The sequence below is a fragment of the Rutilus rutilus genome (genome assembly GCF_951802725.1).
Source record: "Rutilus rutilus genome assembly, chromosome: 7".
NCBI lineage: Eukaryota > Metazoa > Chordata > Actinopteri > Cypriniformes > Leuciscidae > Rutilus > Rutilus rutilus.
The window spans coordinates 29,023,182-29,044,733 of NC_140221.1; the positions used below are offsets into that span (position 1 = coordinate 29,023,182).

The 21,552-nt window shown below is 39.8% G+C and overlaps 1 protein-coding gene across 2 annotated transcripts in view; it reads right to left on the bottom strand.

The window, feature by feature from the left end:
* Positions 1–18,745: 18,745 nt before the first annotated feature.
* LOC311294052 (myosin heavy chain, fast skeletal muscle-like) overlaps positions 18,746–21,552 on the bottom strand; it is a 37,797-nt gene continuing 34,990 nt past the window's right edge. For both annotated transcript variants that reach the window (XM_084414703.1, XM_084414700.1), the window contains 8 exons: positions 21,149–21,457; positions 20,825–21,028; positions 19,910–20,035; positions 19,651–19,821; positions 19,435–19,539; positions 19,250–19,345; positions 19,002–19,133; positions 18,746–18,860 (listed from right to left, as the gene is read on the bottom strand). In XM_084414703.1, coding sequence (XP_084270829.1) covers positions 18,846–18,860; positions 19,002–19,133; positions 19,250–19,345; positions 19,435–19,539; positions 19,651–19,821; positions 19,910–20,035; positions 20,825–21,028; positions 21,149–21,457 — 1,158 coding nt within the window. In that variant the 3' untranslated portion in view covers positions 18,746–18,845. The remainder of the gene's footprint in view (positions 18,861–19,001; positions 19,134–19,249; positions 19,346–19,434; positions 19,540–19,650; positions 19,822–19,909; positions 20,036–20,824; positions 21,029–21,148; positions 21,458–21,552) is intronic.

Here is a 21,552-nt window from a genome sequence, read left to right on the forward strand (position 1 = left end):
GTAACTCGACAGCCCTACTTAGAACGGTTTTCCTCAGCGTTTGTAATGTCTACACAGGGGGGCGAAGATTCGTCTTTGGAGAAAACTGTTGACTTTATACTCGAAAAATTTAAGTATCATTAATATTAAAAATTAATATTAACCAAGAATGAATTGCATTGCTATCCCACCCCAAAACATACAATAATAACAACGATAAATGCTGACCAATACTTAATTATATTACTTTTTACTGAAAATGACATAATTCAATAAAACAAACAAAATGTAATGCATGTCATGTGACATAGCTATGCCTGAATAACCTCTACATGTATTGTGTATATAGTGAACATATCTTCATTTTCATTCAAACAATTAATTCAAGCATTAATTAAAACTGAATTATTGAACCCCACATCCTTCTGCCATCTCAACACAGCGGTTCCCATTCTGCGGCTTTATTCTGATGAATCAGCTGACCGCCAGAGGTGAGCCGTTCCTTCGTGCCAGAGGTTGTTGCGTGATGTGTTGTGCTTTACAGTCTGAGGCAATGTGGAGTGCAGGTGGAGTGCAGGTGGAGTGATGGAGGGTCTCGTAAGGACAGGTGGAGTGATTGAGGGCCTCATAAGGGCAGGTGGAGTGATGGAGGGCCTCATAAGGGCAGGTGGAGTGATGGAGGGTCTTGTAAGGGCAGGTGGAGTGATGGTGGGTCTCGTAAGGGCTGGTGGAGTGATGGAGGGTCTCATCCATGGCACCATCTCCAGGATTCAGCTCTGGGCTCTTCATCCTCAGTGCTCACACCAGCCTGCTGACATTTCAGATCCTACAAAAATGCACAAACATAACACAAAAGCAGTAATTTTAACCGCACAATGTCATTTGATTTCAGTATTATTTAGAAGACAAAAATGTTTTTTTTTTCACTCCACCACAAAGCTGTGCAGCAAATGCACAGAAATCAAGAATCAGAAAAGTGCTGTAATAGCTCTGTTTGAAATTACAATAATTAAAATAAACTACAACTTAATATTTAAATAGTTGTTGTTATTCATTTCTGTAGTGTCACTCAAAGCCTTTGATCATGGCAGCATTCAAGCTTCATGTGCCACTCTTCACCGGATAAACACACATCTGTTCATCTGTCCCTGTAACATCCAGACAAGATTCACATTACCTCTGTGATTTATGAGCTCAACACTACATTTACATGTTGAGGTTGTTTTAACTTTTTATCCAACATAAATGTTCCTCAATTTATCAACTACTAATGGACAAATAAAATCGATAACTTATGTTTAGTTACTTTATAGATTTGTTCTACATAATAGCACATCTATTTCATGTTGTGATGTGCTCTTCTGCAATACTTCTTGAAGATTTTCCTGTCAGATGTAAATAGACATTTAAAATAAGCGTCTTTAAGATGTATATGGTTTATGTCAGGGGTCGGCAACTGGCGGCCCGCGGGTCAAAACTGGCCCGCCAGCAGGGCCGTGCACAGGGGGGTGGCCCGGTGGCTAGAGCCACTGCCCCTCTGCCCTCATCAACTGAGGTGCCCCTCTTCCCCACCCCCACCGCTCCGCTCAACGCATTCCTCTGATTCCGCTAATCCGCTCCAGGTTTTCCAGCTCGCTCCGCAGCATCACTCACAGTATATGTGTCTGCGGCGCTCTCTTGAAACTGAGAGTGAACACGACAGGTCACGAAAGCTGTCGCATTAAAAGGCAGGCTATGCAAGCAATTTTTTATTTATGTCGGTAATGTTTTGCTCTTGGTCTTCTACTAGTGCTAACAACTTGTACAACATATCCACGTTCTTAGAATTAGCTGCTTGTCTAATCAAATGATTGTACTCTCGATCAGATTTAATACAAATAACAACATTTTCTGTTGTTGGCACACTTTGTAGACAAGGTAAACTGGGTAAACCAAGCCCTGGGTATTTTTGAGAAAATGAAAGCTCAGACGGGCGAATCTAGAAATCTTCCCCTTATGTCGTCATAAGGGGAAAGGTTACCTCCCCTTTCTCTTCTTTGCTTTGGCCCGCCCATGAGAAAATGAGCTGCGCGAGCGCGATATTGGTTTTTCCTCAAGAGACATCATGGCTTGCAAACGAGCGAAGCATGGCAGTTGCTCAGTGTTTGGATGTACAAATGAACACAAAAGTATTTTTTTAGTTCCTTCATCCGAGCCTCTAAAGAACCAGTGGGTTATGTGAATTTCTGATGTGTTATTGTTCAAGTTCAGACAGATAATCTTTCTCTCAAAGTCGTTCAATACTGTTTATGCATCAGTAAATCAAGCCAGTGACTAAACGATCAACTTCACATCATTTCTCTTAGTAGGGTGAAAATAATCTTATTTAAACTGTGATTAAAATATATACAGAAAGGTGATATTAAAAGACATAAACCGTGATATAAGATTTTGGCCATATTGCCCATCTCTAAGTCATTTATTCCCTGCGTGCGTGACGCGTGACCTGTAAAGTCACGTCCACAAACCTCTTTTGTATTTTTTGGTCACACCACAAAGTGTCACTGTGGCCTCAATCAAAGCTTCAGCACTGCCACTCTTGAGCTTGATTGCTATGTCTGAGGTAAAACACGCCCCCCTCATTAACATACAGAGCAATAAATGTATAAATAACTATATAAATAAATAAGTGTATAAATAAATAAATGTGGAAATGAATAAATGTATAGACATAAATACATATAGGCTGTACATAAATAAATGTGAAAATACATAAACGTGGAAATAAATAAATGCATAAATAAATAAATAAATAAATGAAAAAATAAATAAATGTGGAAAAAATATAATTATACATAAATAAGGAAATAAAAGTATAAATAGTCATTTAATTTAGTTTTTTTACATTTCTTCGCATATTTATTTATTTATGTATGTATTTATTTATTATTAAGTCAGGTTTGGCATTCCATACTTATCACATTTATTTATTTATCTATTTATTTATTCATTTATTCATTTATTTTAGGGCTGGGAATCGATAATTATTTTGTAATAATTAATTGCACAATTTGCTGTAATTAATTGCAATTAATTGCATTTCCCCCAAGCTTGTAATCATCAATATTTTAACTTAGAATCACCTAATTAAATTAAACAACACAGGGAAAAAAAAAAGGAACAGAAAATAGCCCTATATTAAAATAATATTAAACATCAATATCAATAGGCTATATTATTCTTTTTCAATAATCAATCAACATAATCAATTTAACAGATTTAGTTTTTTTTTTTTTTTTTTACTACACTCTAAAAACTGCTGGGTTAAAAAATAACCCAACCTTAACCACACCGCTGGGTCACTATTGGACAGAACACGCGCTGGGTTGGTTTGACCCAAGTGCTTGGTTTTACTATTTAACCCATATTTCTGGGTCATTCATTTGACCCAACCAGTGGGTGAAATTAACCCTCTTGCTGGGTTAAGTCTTACTCATGTGCTGGGTTATTTCTTGTCTCATTGCCTTAATAAAATTAGTAACAAATATTTGTTATATTACGAATGTAAAATAATTATCTCTGTAATACAATAAACCAGAGAGGCCACTGTATATGTGATTTCAATCTCATTTTTATTTGTATTTATTTTATACATTTCTTTAATACTTTTCTTTATCAAATACAAATGTTAATCAATGTCAAAGGTCTGACATGTCCCCCTCGTCTCATCCCTGAGGCACAGAATGTGCAGCAATTCACCAGTCATCTCATTTTGTAAATATTCAACCATGTTGGTCCTCACCTGTTGATTACACAAGTCAAGTCAAGTCATCTTTATTTATATAGCGCTTTTTACAATACAGATTGTATCAAAGCAGCTTCACAGTGATACTGTAACATGAAAATAATACAACAAAGTTTGTTTCTAGAAGAAAATTGCGTCATCATCCACCTTAAGGCAAATCAATAATATTGTTGAATATTAAATGTCCCCAACTAAGCAAGCCAAAAGCCAAGGCGACAGTGGCAAGGAACAAAAACTCCATCAGTGAAAGAACGGAGAAAAAAACCTTGGGAGAAGGCTCAGTCGTTCAGTTCTCCTCTGGCCATCGAGCGAACGGTGTATAATTATGATTCAGGCAGCATTACAGGTCAGAGGTCAGATTGAATAAGAACATTCAGAATATTTATCCAGTTCCGTCTGGTTGGAAGTCGGAGTCATCACACCGGTATGGAGACGAGTTTGTTGAGGATCAGTCGTGTCGATGAGGCCTTCACAGGGCTGATGAGGCTGGCACTTCAGGGATGCGTCATGGATGGGTCCAGGCGCAGGTCCACCTTCTGATCTGGATACGGCCCGGATCCGGCTGACTTCAGTAAACTTTAGAATGAACAGAAAGACAAACATTAGCATAGATGCCATTCTTCTTATTAAATATGAGTACATCAGGTGTTATAGGAAAGTGTCCCTGGTTCCGGCTGACCTATGCAGCCTAATAATCATTTAACTGATTTGAATAATAGAAATGTATAATGTTCTATATGAATGCCAGGTAAAATAGATGCGTTTTAGTCTAGATTTAAACTGATAGAGTGTGTCTGCTTCCCGGACAATCACTTAGAGTGTTGCAATAAAACTGACATGCAAGTTAAGCTTTTTTTGTGGAAGTATCAATTTATTATTGAATATGCAATTAAAATTATTGCAAACATTACCAAATGACCAAATGTGAAAAATAAACAAAATGTGTGTTCAGTATTTGCAAACTGAATTATAGTAATAGTAATAAAAGAGTAATTTGGACAAATATTATCAACATTAAGGCATTAAAATAAAACATTACTTTATTAAAAGTAAAATATTACTGTAATGTTGATAGTGTCTTTAACATTAAAACTCACAAACCCACAAAGTTGCTCGTTAATCTCCTGACTGGCAGCGCTGATGATCGCCTCGTTTAGATGTTACACAATAAAATGAAAGATGACATGCATGGTGGTAGGGTAGGCTATCATGTAAGTGTACATTTTTTAATTCGTTTTAAATATTGACGATCATTCGTTCAACTAAACGGGTATAATTTTCTTCTCAAAACCTGTCCATTTATTTCTCCTTTCCTCAGTCGCTGTTTATAAAGATTGCAAGTCATACATTTACAAAAAAAAAACTAGGCTATATCAAGCTCTTGAAAGACTTTTTTGGCAGAAACGATGGTTCGAGACATTACAGAAGACACACGCAGACTGTGCTGGAACTTACCTCAGTCACTTCATCTGACAAGTATTACTAAAACTACGCCAGCAGACTTTTCACTCACAACTCACTAGCTAGCCTACATTAGAGACTCATTTCCCGCTGATTTTACGTGCGAGCCCTGTGAGGGAAACTGCGCGTATGGATTTCATACAAAACGCTTTTCTCACTTTTAAATACGCAACGTCCACAATGAATAGGCCTACGATAATTACATGATGAATTTAGAATTTAAACGAATTTAAACTAAAAAAGGCTGCATATATAGCTGGTTTAATTTCAACTAAGGATTTAACGATGCGGCATTTTGTCAAAAATTCTAACTGGCTAGCTGTGGCTATTTAATGTTTCACAGAATACGTTACCCCTCACACTTCCACATCAAAGACTGTATGTTGAACAGTGAAATTAGCTTGCTGCTACCACCACAACTTATTAACAATATAGGTAAACATTCATATTAACTTACCATAAAACACTGCGTGCTCCGAGTGGCTTGCTCCTCGAGTCAGAAGTGAAGAATCCAGAAAGTTCTGCAAAGAATGAAAAAAGTAACCAGTTGCTGGGTCAAAATAACCCAACCAGCGGTTTATTTGTGAATGACCCCCTTACAACTCATTTGACCCAGCATGAGCAACCCAATAATGTGTTTACAGTACCCCAAACAACCCAACTTTTTGACCCAGCACAATCAACCCAACAATTTGTTTACAGAAACAACCCAGCATTTTTTTGAGTGTAATTATCAAAATAAAATATAGTCCTACAAAGCTATTATTTCCAGAGCATGTGATCAGAGCAGGTCATTTTACCATTGTTGCCCAGCATGACTATACCAGCTCAGTAGGGCTATTGCAAACAGAAGTCTACTACTGAGAAATTTCATGTTATTTGAGCAGACTTTGCTTTTCCAGTGATCGGTAGGCTACATGATTCGAGCGTTTGGGCCGTTAACGACAGAGCAGAACGCTCAGCGCAAAGACAAAGCGGAACACTGAACAGAGTAGTATGGGCAGCGCGCCAACACACACACACACACACACACAACGGAGAACGCGGCGCACACACGGAGCGGAAAAGACCCGCTCATGAAAGCTGCACAAGAATGAAACCTGATCGCCGAACACGGAGGGGCGGGACGGCATTTTTTCGGCCTTTTCAATAGCAGCCGCAAAATCATTAAAACGAGGCAAAACCAAAAAAGTGCTGCGTTAATTGCGTTTTTTTTTTAAGGCGTTAAACATCTCAAATTAATCGCAAAGATTAACGCGTTAATTCCCCCAGGTTTGGTCTTCCATTAATGCACACTAAACCCACACTAATGCTGCGTCTCAATTCGCCTACTTTTACTACACCCTAAAAGTATGTAGGCTACTATTTTTGTTAAAAAAAAAAAAAAAAAAAAAAGTAAATACTTTTGAGTGTGTAGCAGAAGAGTAGACAAGCTTGGGACTATCTCGTCATAAAATAGCGTCTTTAACAGTTGTTATACAGTCTCTGTCACTTAGTTACACGCATCCTGTCATGTAATCTGACCTGTCAATCATATTGTCAAAGATAAAATACTCCACATTTAATTTAATTTAATTTCCTACTGTATCGGAGAGAAATGCAGTAGCACGTTGATCTGCAGTCCCGGGTCTTTCATGCGGAGACTCTCCTAGTCATAATGCATCTAAAAGTTAATGGCCAAATAACGGATCTTTATAAAAGTTCACGTTGTTGTTGCAGATGAAATAACACGGATAACATTACATAAATAGTTTTTATCAGCTTAACCCTATGGGGTCGACATACGCGTCAGCGCGTTTTGCTGGATTTTTTTTTTTTTTTTTTTTTTTACATAGCAGCAAAATAGACTTTAAATAGGCCTACTCCGTCATTTATGGTCATACAGACTTAATAAATGTGAAAAAATAAACTGTAAAATTACTACTTTTGTACCGAAACAAAACATTGTGTTTCTGTAAAATAAAGAGAATAAACAGGGTATGCTTTCTGCCTCTCGGTCTCGTGAACTTTTTTTCTGGAGCACATCTCTAAACTTAAACAAAATTCAGCGAATACTAGTGACACTAGTCACACAGACATGAGCAATATATCTTTGTGAGCATTTAACTTTCTGCTATTAAATTATCTATTTCAAAACGAAAACAAATATTCTGTTTATGTAATCTGTATGAAAAGAGAGAGATGTCATTCTGATGGCAACTCATTATCTGCTAATGTGAATGTAACCGTGCTACACTCTAAACGTGAACTAACACTGTGCTAGGTTCGAAAGGAGCTAAGTGATATAAACTGTACCCATAAAAGGAAGTAGCAGACCAGGTAAGTAGTAACCAGTAACTTTTACTCACATTAAGTTGCAAATAACAGTTGAAACACAATTGCATAACATGTATATGAAAAATAAAAAAATGGGCCCTTTAAAACAAATGAGTCTCTGGTTTTGTCCTTTTGTAGTCGTTAAAGTCTGTTTTGTGATCACTTTCTGTATTAGTCAGTCCTGTCAATAGTTCGATGTCAAAAGTGTGTGTCACCAGTTCTGTGACAGTTTCTCTTTTTAAAAGGAAATTTGCACTTGGATGAAAGAGTGGGTACCAGCTCAGGCGACTGATACTTTCCTACCACCAGGGGAAACGTTCGATGAGTTGGTCTGCGACTCTGCGTCTCTTCACGATCACACTGGGAGGCTCGCCATCGATAGAAAAGGATCTTCCAAGTAGTTTCACTCTGTCCATAAGACCTGACCTGTTTTTTTTTAAACAGGAAATTTAAAATAATGTTCTATATATGTTGTACAACAGTCATACTAAAGCATAACAACCACGTAACATTAAGCATCACATGCTGCATAATACTAAATGATCACCTGTTCAGGTCTATTTATCACACTTTAGTTCAACTTCAAATCTCAACTCAATATCTAGAATATAACATGCACAACCTTATACTTAATAACAGTTGATAATAAATCAACAAAAATGGCATACTCTTAACTCCCTGGATTAGAGAAAAACTGTAAACAATACAGGTGCTACATAAGTTAAGTTGCAACACATAGCTGTAGTTGCAACATTAATACTCTAATTAGAGTACCCTTTTTTAGAACAAAAATGTTTTATCTACTCACAGCAGAATTTAAACATTAAAGTTTAACATTTCCACTCACAACATTAAAATAAAATCATCATAGAAACATATAGTATTTTTTATAACATTCCCTTCAATAGAAATGCTGTGTAATTCACTCAACTATTCCTTAAAACAAAACAAATGAACATAAAAACAGCTGTGTTCAGGTAACTTAAATATCAGCTTACTATTTCTGTACTCTTTGTATCACAGTTAGCAAGCAATATCAACATCATGCAGTTCACTAGCTTACCGAGACAAATACAGGTGGAAAACGGGGTTTTCCAAACTCTCGGTTGCTCCTCCTTATTCTGTCTTCTGTGTTGATTCTTTAGCTTGCTAATACACTCACTTTTATCACTCTGTTATCTTTAAATCTGTAAATTTCCTCTCGTTTCCCGTCGCCATCAATCGTGTTCGTCTTCTCTCTTTCTTTCACATACTCGCGCGCATGGTCGAATCACGCAATTTGCCTCGTGACCTGTCAATCATGGTCAGCTAGGGGAGGAACTATCACTCCTGATTGGCTGATTTCTTCCTAATGAGATATTACACTATTTTGGCTGTTTTTTTCTTAAAGGGATATTAAGCTATTTTGGCAGATTTTTTCCTAAAGAGATATTACACTATTTTAATTCCATTTTAAAGTAATTTTAACCCTGTATTGCCACTGGGTTACACACTCCCCTCCTTAACTGACATGAGTCCCTTCATGTTCTCTTTTTTTCTAATGATTACTTTCAAACGTTTCAACTAAAGCTCGATTAAATCCCTCTAAAATGGTCTGGGCAAAAGAAATCAAGGGACTGCCAAGTTGAGGGTAAGTAAATTTCCTAGGTGCTCTTCTGGAACGTTCTGACCTACGAGGAGGTTCACTGGCTATCTCATTGATGTCATTGTCTGTTTCAACAGTAGAACTTGGGTCACTGGTTGTATCTGTTTGGGGGCCATTCTTTTGAGACTGACATTGCGAATCCTCTCTTCCCATTGCAAGTTGCTCATGTAGGTACTCCTCTAGATGTTGTACTGATAGTTCCTTTTCCATTTGGGATGTGTTGATCTCATTTACTCTCTCTGTTTCCATATCTCCATCCATTTTTTCAGTTCTTTCCTCAGGTTCAACTGCAACAGGTAAGTTCTCTTCAGGTTCAACTGCAACAGGTAAGTTTTCCTCAGGTTCAACTGCAACAGGTAAGTTTTCCTCAGGCTCCAAATACATGGAACTTCTCTCCACAGAATTAGGACCGTTTCCAGCAGAGGACACGTCAGGTAAGGTTCCAGGTAAGGTTTGTTGTTCCATGCCAGGTAGGGTTTCAGAATCAACAGGTAAGTATTCAGCTCCAGCACGTGTGCTTCTCCTGCGAGCTGCCTCACCATTTTCCTTAAGCATATCCATGACTTTAAACAGTGTTGTCTCTACCTCAGAGACTTTGATGGGGTAAAATTGAGGCTCAATATCATCATCATCATCCTCTGAACAGATAAGTTGTTCACTTGGTTGGGGAAGTATCTGCTTTGTTCTGAGCCTACGTGCTGGTTTTGGCTCAACTACTTCTTCCTCTTCTTCGGAAAGGAAACCACAAGGTAGGAGCAGATCACGATGTAATGTGCGTGTTGGCCCATCCTGACCTTCAGGACACACTACATAGACGGGTAAGTCTCCTGCTCTCTTTTGCACAATATAGACTTTTGACTCCCACCGGTCAGCCAGTTTGTGCTTTTGGCGAAGTCGAAGATTTCGCACAAGAACTCTGTCTCCTGCCTCAAGTGTGGATTCTCTTACTCGCACATCAAACCTCTGTTTGTTCTTATCAGCCACTTTTTTCGCGTTTTTAGTTGCAAGCTGATAACTTTCCCTCAATTGAGACTTGAGATTTTTCACATACTGGGAATGTGAAGTAGATGAACTGTCTTTGACTGGTAACCCAAATGCGATGTCTATGGGTAATCTGGGCTGCCGCCCAAACATCAATTCATAAGGTGAAAACCCTGTGGCATCGTTTCTCGTGCAATTGTATGCATGAGTGAGTGGTTTGACATGCTCACGCCACTTCGTCTTCTCCTTTTCCTGCAAGGTTCCCAGCATGCTCAGCAATGTGCGATTAAATCGCTCTACTGGGTTTCCTCTGGGATGATACGGACTTGTCCTCACTTTACGGATGCCGGCCAAAGCACAGAGCTCTTTGATGGTTCGCGACTCGAAATCACGCCCCTGATCGCTATGGAGACGTTCTGGGAACCCATAGTGACTGAGGAACTGCTCCCATAGACATTTGGCGACTGTGCTAGCCTTTTGATCTCTCGTTGGAATGGCTACTGCATACCGTGTAAAGTGGTCGGTGATGACCAGGATATCTTTGGTGTTATGACTATCCGGTTCCAAAGACAAAAAGTCCATACAAACCAGTTCCATTGGCCTGCTGGTGTGGATATTGACCAGAGGTGCAGCTTTCTCTGGCTGACTTTTCCTCTTGACACATCTCTCACAGTTTTTGATCTTTGTTTCAATATCAGAAGCCATTTTTGGCCAATAGAACCTTGACCTAACCAGCTCAAAAGTACGTTCAATACCCATATGTCCCATCTGGTTATGGAGACTGGTAAGTACTGATGACCTTAACACATGTGGCAGAACAAGTTGGAAAACTGGTCTATTGTCACACTGTCGTCTCCTGTACAATAGTTCATCCTTCAATTCAAGACGACTCATCTCCCTGAGCATCAGCTGAAACTCTGGTGACTCAGTCTTGCGACTGGTAGGTACAGGTTCTTGGGACTTAATTAATTTTATGATGTTACTGATAACTGGGTCTTCTCTTTGTAGTGTTGCAAGCTCGTCTGTGCTGTACTTTGGGACTGTAAGAAAACCTTGGAATCCCTCCTCCTCAAACTCAGTAGGAATGGCCTCTGAGTGGATAGCTAGAGACTCCACTAAGCAAGGATTAGTGGAGTCTTCCTCACCACAAGCAAAAAGATGGCACTGGCAGACCGCTCTGACGGTTTCTGTGCAGCAGAAATCATTTCTCTCCGGATTCAGATGATGAGAAGTGAACTCATGTATCCTCTGACTTTCGCCCTGAGACTGATTGTCATTTATTAAATCACCATGAGGCCTCCTTGACAACCCGTCAGCATCCTGGTTCTGCTTGCCTGCTCGATATGTGATGTCAAACGTAAAAGTGGACAGTGAAGCTAGCCAACGATAGCTAGTGGCATCTAGTTTAGCAGTGGTAAGTATATACCTCAGCGGATTATTGTCAGTGACAACTCGGAAGTAGTTACCATACAAGTAGTCGTGGAATTTTTCAGTGATAGCCCACTTTAAGGCTAAAAATTCCAACTTATGCGCTGGGTATCTTGCCTCACTGCGTGATAATCCTCTACTTGCGTAGGCAATGACACGGCTCTGTCCATCCTGTTCCTGATACAATGCCGCTCCAAGTCCAGTCGTTCTGGCATCTGTGTGGAGGGTATATGGTAATTTAGGATTTGCAAATCCTAGCACAGGGGACGATGTGAGCTTGTCTATGATGTTCTCGAAAGCCTGCTGGCAAGCAGAGGTCCATATCTCCTGAAAAGGCTCCTTGGGGTGGAAGTATTTGCCAGGTGGTTGGGTTGGCTTGCTTCTCCTTTGAGTTGGTGGATAACCAGCAGTCAGGTTGGTCAAAGGCTTCACAATCTTGGCATAATCTTGTACAAATCTCCGATAGTAACCAGAGAAACCCAGGAAGGATTTTAATTCTTTCAGGGTCTGAGGTCTCGGCCAGGTCTTGAGTGCTTTAACCTTTTCTGGATCCGTCTCAACTCCGTTCCTTGATACAATGTGCCCTAAGTAACGTACTGATGTTTGGAAGAAACAGCACTTTTCTGGTGATAGCTTAAGGCCACTATCTCTTAGTCGGTTCAAGACACTGATCAGTCGTTTTTCATGTTCTTCCAAAGACTTGGAGAAAACAATCAAGTCATCAAGGAAAACGAGCACTTCCCTCAGATGCATATCACCCATGCACTTTTCCATCAACCGCTGGAATGTGGAGGGTGCATTCGTTATCCCTTGTGGCATGCGGTTCCATTCCCAAAACCCTAGAGGGCAGACAAAGGCTGTTTTTTGTTTGTCGCTTTCCTCCATCTCGATCTGGTAGTATCCAGATTTTAGATCCATTACAGAAAACCATTGAGACCCACTGAGTGCAGAAAATGACTCCTCCAAATTGGGCAAGGCATATGCGTCCTTGATAGTTTGGAGGTTTAGTTTCCTGTAGTCTACACACAGTCTGATATCACCATTCTTCTTTTTGACGACTACAATTGGTGATGAAAAGGGGGACTCAGATTCCCTGATAACTCCAGCATCGAGAAGGGTTTTGAGATGGCGGCGCACTGCTTCAAAATCTTGTGGATGTATTGGGCGAGGTCGCTGTTTGAATGGCGTTTCATCTTTCAGACGAATGTGATGTTTGACTTTTGTTGTGTGACCGAAGTCAAGGTCATGATGAGCGAAAACATCAGAGTAGTTATTTAGCTTCTCGGTTATTCTTGTCTTCCACTCCTCAGAAAGTGGTGAATCACCAAAGTCAAGCTTCAGTTTTTTCTCTTGTCGACTAGAGGTGGCTGCATCTCGCTGATTATCAGAAGGAAATGATTCTTCATCTGGGTTAGTAGGTTTTTGATAAGGATGAGTATCTTGCAAAATGTCTTGAACTACTGCTAGCTCAGCAATGATACAGTTAGTTGGTAGTGTTATATCATGTTCCGTTTCGTTTCTCAGTATTACAGGTACCTTGTAAGGATGTTGAGTTGGCATGGTGATAAGACAACAGTCTGTGAAGATTCCACCAGGTAAGGATGACATCGATGGAGGCTCCAACAACACCCATGACTCATTGGTAACGGTTCTTGCACCAGCAACTCCTTGTAGTATGACCTTCTCACCAGCAGGGATTGTGGTAAGTGTACTGTCTAGTCCAAGTCTACCACCCAAGCGTTGCTGGTGTCGTAGCTGCAGGGTTCTGAGTACTTGGGCATAACCACAAAATGTGGTAGATCTGAGAGGGTTGTCATCACAGTACTCCTCATAGAGAGGGTCCAGAGTGTTCGTCCCAATGAGTACTGGTATACTGCTGTTTGAGCGAGTGTCTGGTACTATCAAAGCTAGAGTTTCTACTTCCGGTTCTGAAGCGATAAACTCTTTAGGAAACTTCAGACTTATCTCCACATATCCAGCATAAGGGACAGGTTCGCCATTAGCTCCTTCAACCTCTAATATGTCACTCACAGGTTTGATTATGTACTCTGACAGATGGTCATTGTAGAACGACTGGGATATGGTGGTAACCTGCGAACCTGTATCGAGTAAGCAGCTGCACCCGACTCCACCAACTTCAACATTAGCTGTGCTCTTTCGTCCAACAAGTCCTTTTGGGACACTTCCGGCTTGTTTTACTTTCTGTTCTTTCAATATTGCTTTGGTCTTAAGCTTTTCTTGAGGACTTTTCTGTTTTTCGGTTCCTGATCGTCCTTCCACAGGAACCGCTTCTAGTTTAAAGTGGAGGGGTTGCTTGATGCAGTCTTCTCATCCCAAGCCTGTTGCTTTTCTTTTAGCTCTTTTCTTTTAGCGTCAACCAGCACAGGATTAGCAGGGTTACTGCAGCTGCTAATTATGTGACCATCTTCCCCACATTTAAAACAGTACCAGGGCCGTGGTCTCCTAGTGGTCACAAACTGAGCTGAGGACTGCTTCTGAGACACAGGCTGGCTCTCTTTTGGCTTAGCCCTCTGAGCATTAGGCACTTTATTTCTCACTTTCTCTCCCTTGGAAACTGTGAAGGCAGCAATCTGAGCTTGGAGGTCAGCTATCTGTTTTTGAATCTGTTTCATGGTCGAAGGTATACTGTTATCTTGGAGTTTCATGTCATAATCAGGGATTCCATCGACACACACAGCTTGTGCATTAGCCTGGGCTTTTGTTTTTGTGAATCCGAGGTGCTGCTTCATTCGACTTGCCTTGGCGGCTCGCTTATCCTCTTCAGTCCGCAACAACAACAAAAACTCTGAGAAGGTGGGTGGTTTATTTTGTCTCTGTTCCAGCTGGAGAGTTGCGATCACTGTATTGTCCCAACACCCTCTACAGAACTGTTTGAGAAGCTGTCTGTCTGCATCACTGGCACTTACAGCCCTCCTTTTCACAACGGCACTCAGGGATGACTGCAGTCTATGAAGGTAGGTAGATGGTTTCTCACCTGAATTCTGGTGAGTGTTAAGAAATTTTGCAAATAACTCATCACCATCCTCTACAGTTGCATATGCAGAGTCAAGCAAGCTCAGGTAATCTCGTGGAGTAGCATGACGATCTAAAGGCTTCACTACATTAGCAGCAGGGGGTAAAAGGCTATCAACAATTCTTCGCACCAACTGTGAATGAGACACAGTGGGATCAGTCAAGTAGAAGTCAACACTGGTTCGCCAGGTTTCATAATCCACTTCATAATTGGGGCAAGGGACTTTGCCTGAGAAAATCCTCAATTTGGCAGGCGAATGCAATTGAGATGAAATTTCTGCGCTTTTCACAATGTGTTCGACCACTACTCGCTGAACTTCAGGTGTGCTGAGGTGATCGGAAGATAAGGTAAAGTTAGGCATGGGATCCCTCATAACAGATGGAGTGAATGTAGCTGTTGGTTCAATGTAAGACTGTGTTTCACCAACAGTTTGACTTAATTCACCAGTGGAGTGAGGGTTAAGTGGAGTTTCAGTGGCGTTATGATGTTGTCCCAGTTGAGCTGGTGTGGGTCTGGGCTGAGCTTGAGTCGTAGGTAAGATGGGCTCTATCCTTTCACTCACTGGCGGAGTAGGAGTTGGCTCATGAACTGTCTCTACTTCTTCCACTGGGGCCTGTGCTCCAATAGTTTCTGTAATCCTTGTCAACTCCCCTCGCAACATGTCCTCAAATGACACACCACTTAATCTGGCTATGTTTCTAAGTTCAGACAGAAAAGTGTGAGTGACTTCAGTGCCTAGTTTGCTGCTATGAACACTAGCTAGTGTTTTTACGTGGTGTATGACATTGGAGTCCTCAGAACTGGGTCTATCTAGCGGCAGTATAGTTTCAAGTGACTGCAGTGTTGCACCTGATTTAAACTCAATGATGGCTTGTTTGTGGTATTCAGACTCAGGATTCTCAATCTTAAAGATTCTATTGATTGACCCCCATTGCTTTAGGTAATCGAAAATCTCCTCATCTACAGGGGTATAGGATAACCCACTTACTATGACTGAATTTGGTACTTTGATATTTTCGTTCTCAACAATCTCCATTTTACAGGTGTAACACTCAACCCTGAAATTTTCAAACTTTTACCACAAAAAAAAAATGCAATTCAAAGTGTTATCTGCAGGTGGCGCTATAACTGGCTTTCCTGTATGGCAACAGTCTATTCACAAAGCTCCTGGCTGGCTCGCCAAGTTTTATGTAACCGTGCTACACTCTAAACGTGAACTAACACTGTGCTAGGTTCGAAAGGAGCTAAGTGATATAAACTGTACCCATAAAAGGAAGTAGCAGACCAGGTAAGTAGTAACCAGTAACTTTTACTCACATTAAGTTGCAAATAACAGTTGAAACACAATTGCATAACATGTATATGAAAAATAAAAAAATGGGCCCTTTAAAACAAATGAGTCTCTGGTTTTGTCCTTTTGTAGTCATTAAAGTCTGTTTTGTGATCACTTTCTGTATTAGTCAGTCCTGTCAATAGTTCGATGTCAAAAGTGTGTGTCACCAGTTCTGTGACAGTTTCTCTTTTTAAAAGGAAATTTGCACTTGGATGAAAGAGTGGGTACCAGCTCAGGCGACTGATACTTTCCTACCACCAGGGGAAACGTTCGATGAGTTGGTCTGCGACTCTGCGTCTCTTCACGATCACACTGGGAGGCTCGCCATCGATAGAAAAGGATCTTCCAAGTAGTTTCACTCTGTCCATAAGACCTGACCTGTTTTTTTTTAAACAGGAAATTTAAAATAATGTTCTATATATGTTGTACAACAGTCATACTAAAGCATAACAACCACGTAACATTAAGCATCACATGCTGCATAATACTAAATGATCACCTGTTCAGGTCTATTTATCACACTTTAGTTCAACTTCAAATCTCAACTCAATATCTAGAATATAACATGCACAACCTTATACTTAATAACAGTTGATAATAAATCAACAAAAATGGCATACTCTTAACTCCCTGGATTAGAGAAAAACTGTAAACAATACAGGTGCTACATAAGTTAAGTTGCAACACATAGCTGTAGTTGCAACATTAATACTCTAATTAGAGTACCCTTTTTTAGAACAAAAATGTTTTATCTACTCACAGCAGAATTTAAACATTAAAGTTTAACATTTCCACTCACAACATTAAAATAAAATCATCATAGAAACATATAGTATTTTTTATAACATTCCCTTCAATAGAAATGCTGTGTAATTCACTCAACTATTCCTTAAAACAAAACAAATGAACATAAAAACAGCTGTGTTCAGGTAACTTAAATATCAGCTTACTATTTCTGTACTCTTTGTATCACAGTTAGCAAGCAATATCAACATCATGCAGTTCACTAGCTTACCGAGACAAATACAGGTGGAAAACGGGGTTTTCCAAACTCTCGGTTGCTCCTCCTTATTCTGTCTTCTGTGTTGATTCTTTAGCTTGCTAATACACTCACTTTTATCACTCTGTTATCTTTAAATCTGTAAATTTCCTCTCGTTTCCCGTCGCCATCAATCGTGTTCGTCTTCTCTCTTTCTTTCACATACTCGCGCGCATGGTCGAATCACGCAATTTGCCTCGTGACCTGTCAATCATGGTCAGCTAGGGGAGGAACTATCACTCCTGATTGGCTGATTTCTTCCTAATGAGATATTACACTATTTTGGCTGTTTTTTTCTTAAAGGGATATTAAGCTATTTTGGCAGATTTTTTCCTAAAGAGATATTACACTATTTTAATTCCATTTTAAAGTAATTGTAACCCTGTATTGCCACTGGGTTACATGAACACGCCTACGGAGAGCGCACGCTATTGAAACGCAAATGATCTGAGGCAATTCATGCAAACCTGTCAACGCCCACATCAGCTCGATAAAACACATCAAGTTTTATCAGATGAATGTACTTTATGTCGTCTTGCAACACTGTAAGGAATAATAATAGCGCAATCGTAATATAATCCTGGAAGAAATTTACCTCAGAAGTGCTGGTTTCGGTTTCATTTCGAGGAGCAACGGATCCAACAGAGGATTGTGAATAGTTAGTTATTTATTCTTAAGTGCTTTGCTCTAATCGCAATATAGTGTATATAAACCACAAAAAGACAGCCGCCAGACTAAAAGAACCCCCAAAAACGAGCGTCAAAATTTGCCGTGCTGGTGATTCGTGAAAAAGTCTAATCTAAAAAAGTCTAATTTCTTAACCAGTTCTAATTAGGATATTTGGGCCTGATGGGTAAGGAGTAAGATTTGGTTTCTGATGGTTGTATTACGTCATAAACAGCTTGAACAACTGACTTTTTATTCTGACTGTGGTTTTTGTTTTTTTCTGTTTCTGTTTTTGTTTTGTTTATTAATATTGGTACACACTGTGTTTGTCTATACTTTTTGTCACTGTTTACACTTTTATTTGTGTTTATAATCAATAAAAAAAACCTGGGAGAAAAAAAATTAAAATTAAAATAAAACAGGTGGTGTGACAAAGTTGTAGGCTGTGGGGGTAGTTGTGGGTGGAGTGGCGATTCCACGTGTAGGTGAATTTATGTCTACACTTCTGTGAAGCCCTGACTCTGCCCCAGTACAGTTTGTGTTAAGCCTGCAAGTCTGGTTGTTTGATGAGAAAGAGATGAAATGTAGTTGAAATGTAGTTGAAATAAACGCGTTAAGAATCCGAACAGCTGTTGCAGCGGAGGAGGACTATTATTCTGTTGAGAAGAACCATAGAGAGGAACTGATGAACAACTGACGGCATGGTTTGATGTCTGGTTGACCAATCAGCGGAAAAAGGGGTGTTTCACTCCCGCCCACACGTGGAGATGAATATTCAAGCTGATTATTTGTTTTCAACCCCAGAACGTAAAATGAAATATCAAGCCAAAATCTTTTTATTTTTTTTAAATGATAAATGAAAAAGGCGCAGTGTTCTATATTTCTTTCAATATTAAGTAAAAAAGTTAATGTTCGGAAGATATCGTGTTATTCCTGACAAAGCTATTATGTACTTTTATAACTTTAGAAATATTTCAGTACTTAAGTGATAATGTCATTATTTTGATCAATTTCATTATTTTTTATTTATTTGTGAGTAACATTCCTCTAAAGATCACTCCAAAACAAATGTTTGCACATGGTAAGGACAGATTTATTTCAAAAAGAATTTTAAAAGTAATTCTACAGAACAATCATATTATATGACTTCAGTAGAGGCTCCCTTTGGGTTTGGGGGTTTCACTCTTCTTTGGCCTAAAACAAAATGAAGCACATTCATAAGTCATGTAAATAATCAGAACATTTTCAAGAATAAGCTGAATACTACATATGTTTCTACTCTGTAAATGTGAGAACGAATCTACTGAGTACAGACTCTGAAATTATGCAACTGACCTTTCCAGCATCACGGCTCTTGGCTCTGAGCTTGTTGACCTGAGACTCAGAAATGTCAGCACGCTCCTCAGCTTCCTCAAGCTCATGCTGCACCTTCCTCAACTTGGACAAGTGAGTGTTGGCTTGCTCCTCCTAAAGAGTAACATTTTTACCATGCTTGTTAACTAAGCTGTGGAGCAGCAGTGGTATCTCACCAGTAAATAAATTACTAATTAATTAATAATCAATGTGCAAAAATATATACATACCGCCTCCTCAGACTGCCTCTTGTAGACTTTGACCTTCAGCTGCAGCTTATCAACCAGATCCTGAAGTCTGTTGATGTTCTTCTTGTCCTCCTCAGTCTAAAAATAATTTCATAGATTTATTCTAAATATTTGACTATAAATGCATGTATGAATGACTCAATGGATTTAGTCAGACATGGTCGTACCTGATAAGAGAGCTCTTTCACTCTCCTCTCATATTTGCGGACACCCTTAACAGCATCAGCTCCACGTCTCTGCTCTGCTTCAACTTCAGCCTCAAGCTCACGGACCTTTGATAGCACATAAAAATTCTCAGACAAGTACAAGTGTAGTCATTGGGAACCTGAGATAATGCTTTAATTTTAAAATGATGTTTGTTGTGATCCCTTAAAAGTTCTCACCCTGCTCTCCAACTTCTGGAGTTGTTTCTTTCCTCCTTTCATGGCCAGACTCTCAGCCTCATCCAGACGGTGCTGCAGGTCCTTCACTGTGACCTCCAGATTCTTCTTCATCCTCTCAAGGTGAGAACTGGTGTCCTGCTCCTTCTTCAGCTCTTCTGCCATCATTGCAGCCTTTTGCATTAATACAGAAAGTCATTAGATCCACATTTTTCAAGTATGGAAACTTCTTTTGAAACATTTGGCAGCTACTGTTGCTCACATCAGTGATGGCCTTCTTGGCTTTCTCCTCTGCATTTCTGGCTTCCTGTACAGTGTCATCAACTTCACTCTGGACCTGAACAAGGTCAGCCTCAAGCTTCTTCTTGGTGTTCAGGAGACTTGTGTTCTACAAAATGGAAAGCAACAGTTTGAACATTTTGAATGATGCTCTCAATTCCCTTAATTTCAGGGAAATCAATTATCAAAAGTCCAAAAACCTCTCCAAGCAAGTGATCTGAGTGTTTTACTGAACATAAAAACTACTTACATGTGTAAATGCCACAAAGCATAAAAATATTTATAATAACATAGAATAAGTAACAAGCAATAAGATCCCGAATGATGAGTGATGATCTTCCAGCGCTGTTTCAGCTGTGCGCTCCAATTCTATGGCACACAGTAAATCTCCTGTCAATCTGAGCAATCAAACCAGTCAAAGTGCGCTCCACATCATCTCTACCTATCACCCAAGATTCAGTTTCCATTTTTTTAACTTTCAAATGACATTGGAAAAACTGCGTCATTATTGCGACACGATCAGATCCTGGAAGTCCTATAGCTTTAGCCAAGCAGCATGTCATGTTACTCCATGAGGATTTTCTTAAGAGCTACGCATCATGTTATGTTGTGTGGGCTCATTTGAATCGAGACAGCCTGTTCTCAATAAAGATGTGTGATTTACTATGTTTTACTGATGTTTCGCGAAGTTGCAAAACAAAACGTGGCACAAAAGCCTCATCTGTATACTGTTTACATGTTTACAACATTACTGTTTACCATTTTTATTATGTCAATAAATTGCGATCGGTTTGTGAAATCGGCCAAATTTAGTGACTACCGATAGACTATCGGCCGATACCGATCTGCGGCTGATCGATCAATGCATCCCTAATTATAAGAAACAAAATGCCCTTACCTGAGAATGCAGCAGCCCAACACGCTCACTGGCGTCCACCAGCTCTTGTTCAGCCACTTTGCGGCCTCTCTCTGTCTGCTCCAGAGCCGCTCTCAGCTCCTCAATCTCAGACTGCATCAGAGTGTTTCTGCGCTCCACCATGGCCACTTGCTCCTTCATGTCTTCCTGTCCTCTCTGGGCATCATCAAGGTGCAGTTGGGCATCCTGAACATAACATTAGCTTTAGAATGAGCTTTCAATATGCTTCCTGGTGACCTTAACCTAACAAAAGTTAGATTATACAAACATATTACTACATTCCAAGGTCGAACAGAAGTCAAATACCTTGAGTTGTCCCTGAACGTTCCTGAGCTGTTTCTGGGCCTCAGCAGCCTGGCGATTGGCGTGGCTCAGCTGAATCTCCATCTCATTAAGGTCTCCCTCCATCTTCTTCTTGATTCTCAGGGCATCATTCCTGCTCCTGACTTCAGAGTCCAGAGTGCCTTGCATGGATTCAATGACTCTCTGGCTGTTCCTCTTGATCTGCTCCATCTCCTCATCCTTCTCTGCAAGCTTCCTGTCAATCTCACTTTTGACCTGATTTAGCTCAAGCTGGACACGAAGAATCTTGGACTCCTCATGCTCCAGGGTGCCCTATGAAATTTAAAAACAACATGTAATTTCAGAATTAAAATAATATTTAACAACACAGTAAAATGGTTTGAGCAAGAATGACATATTAATCTCCA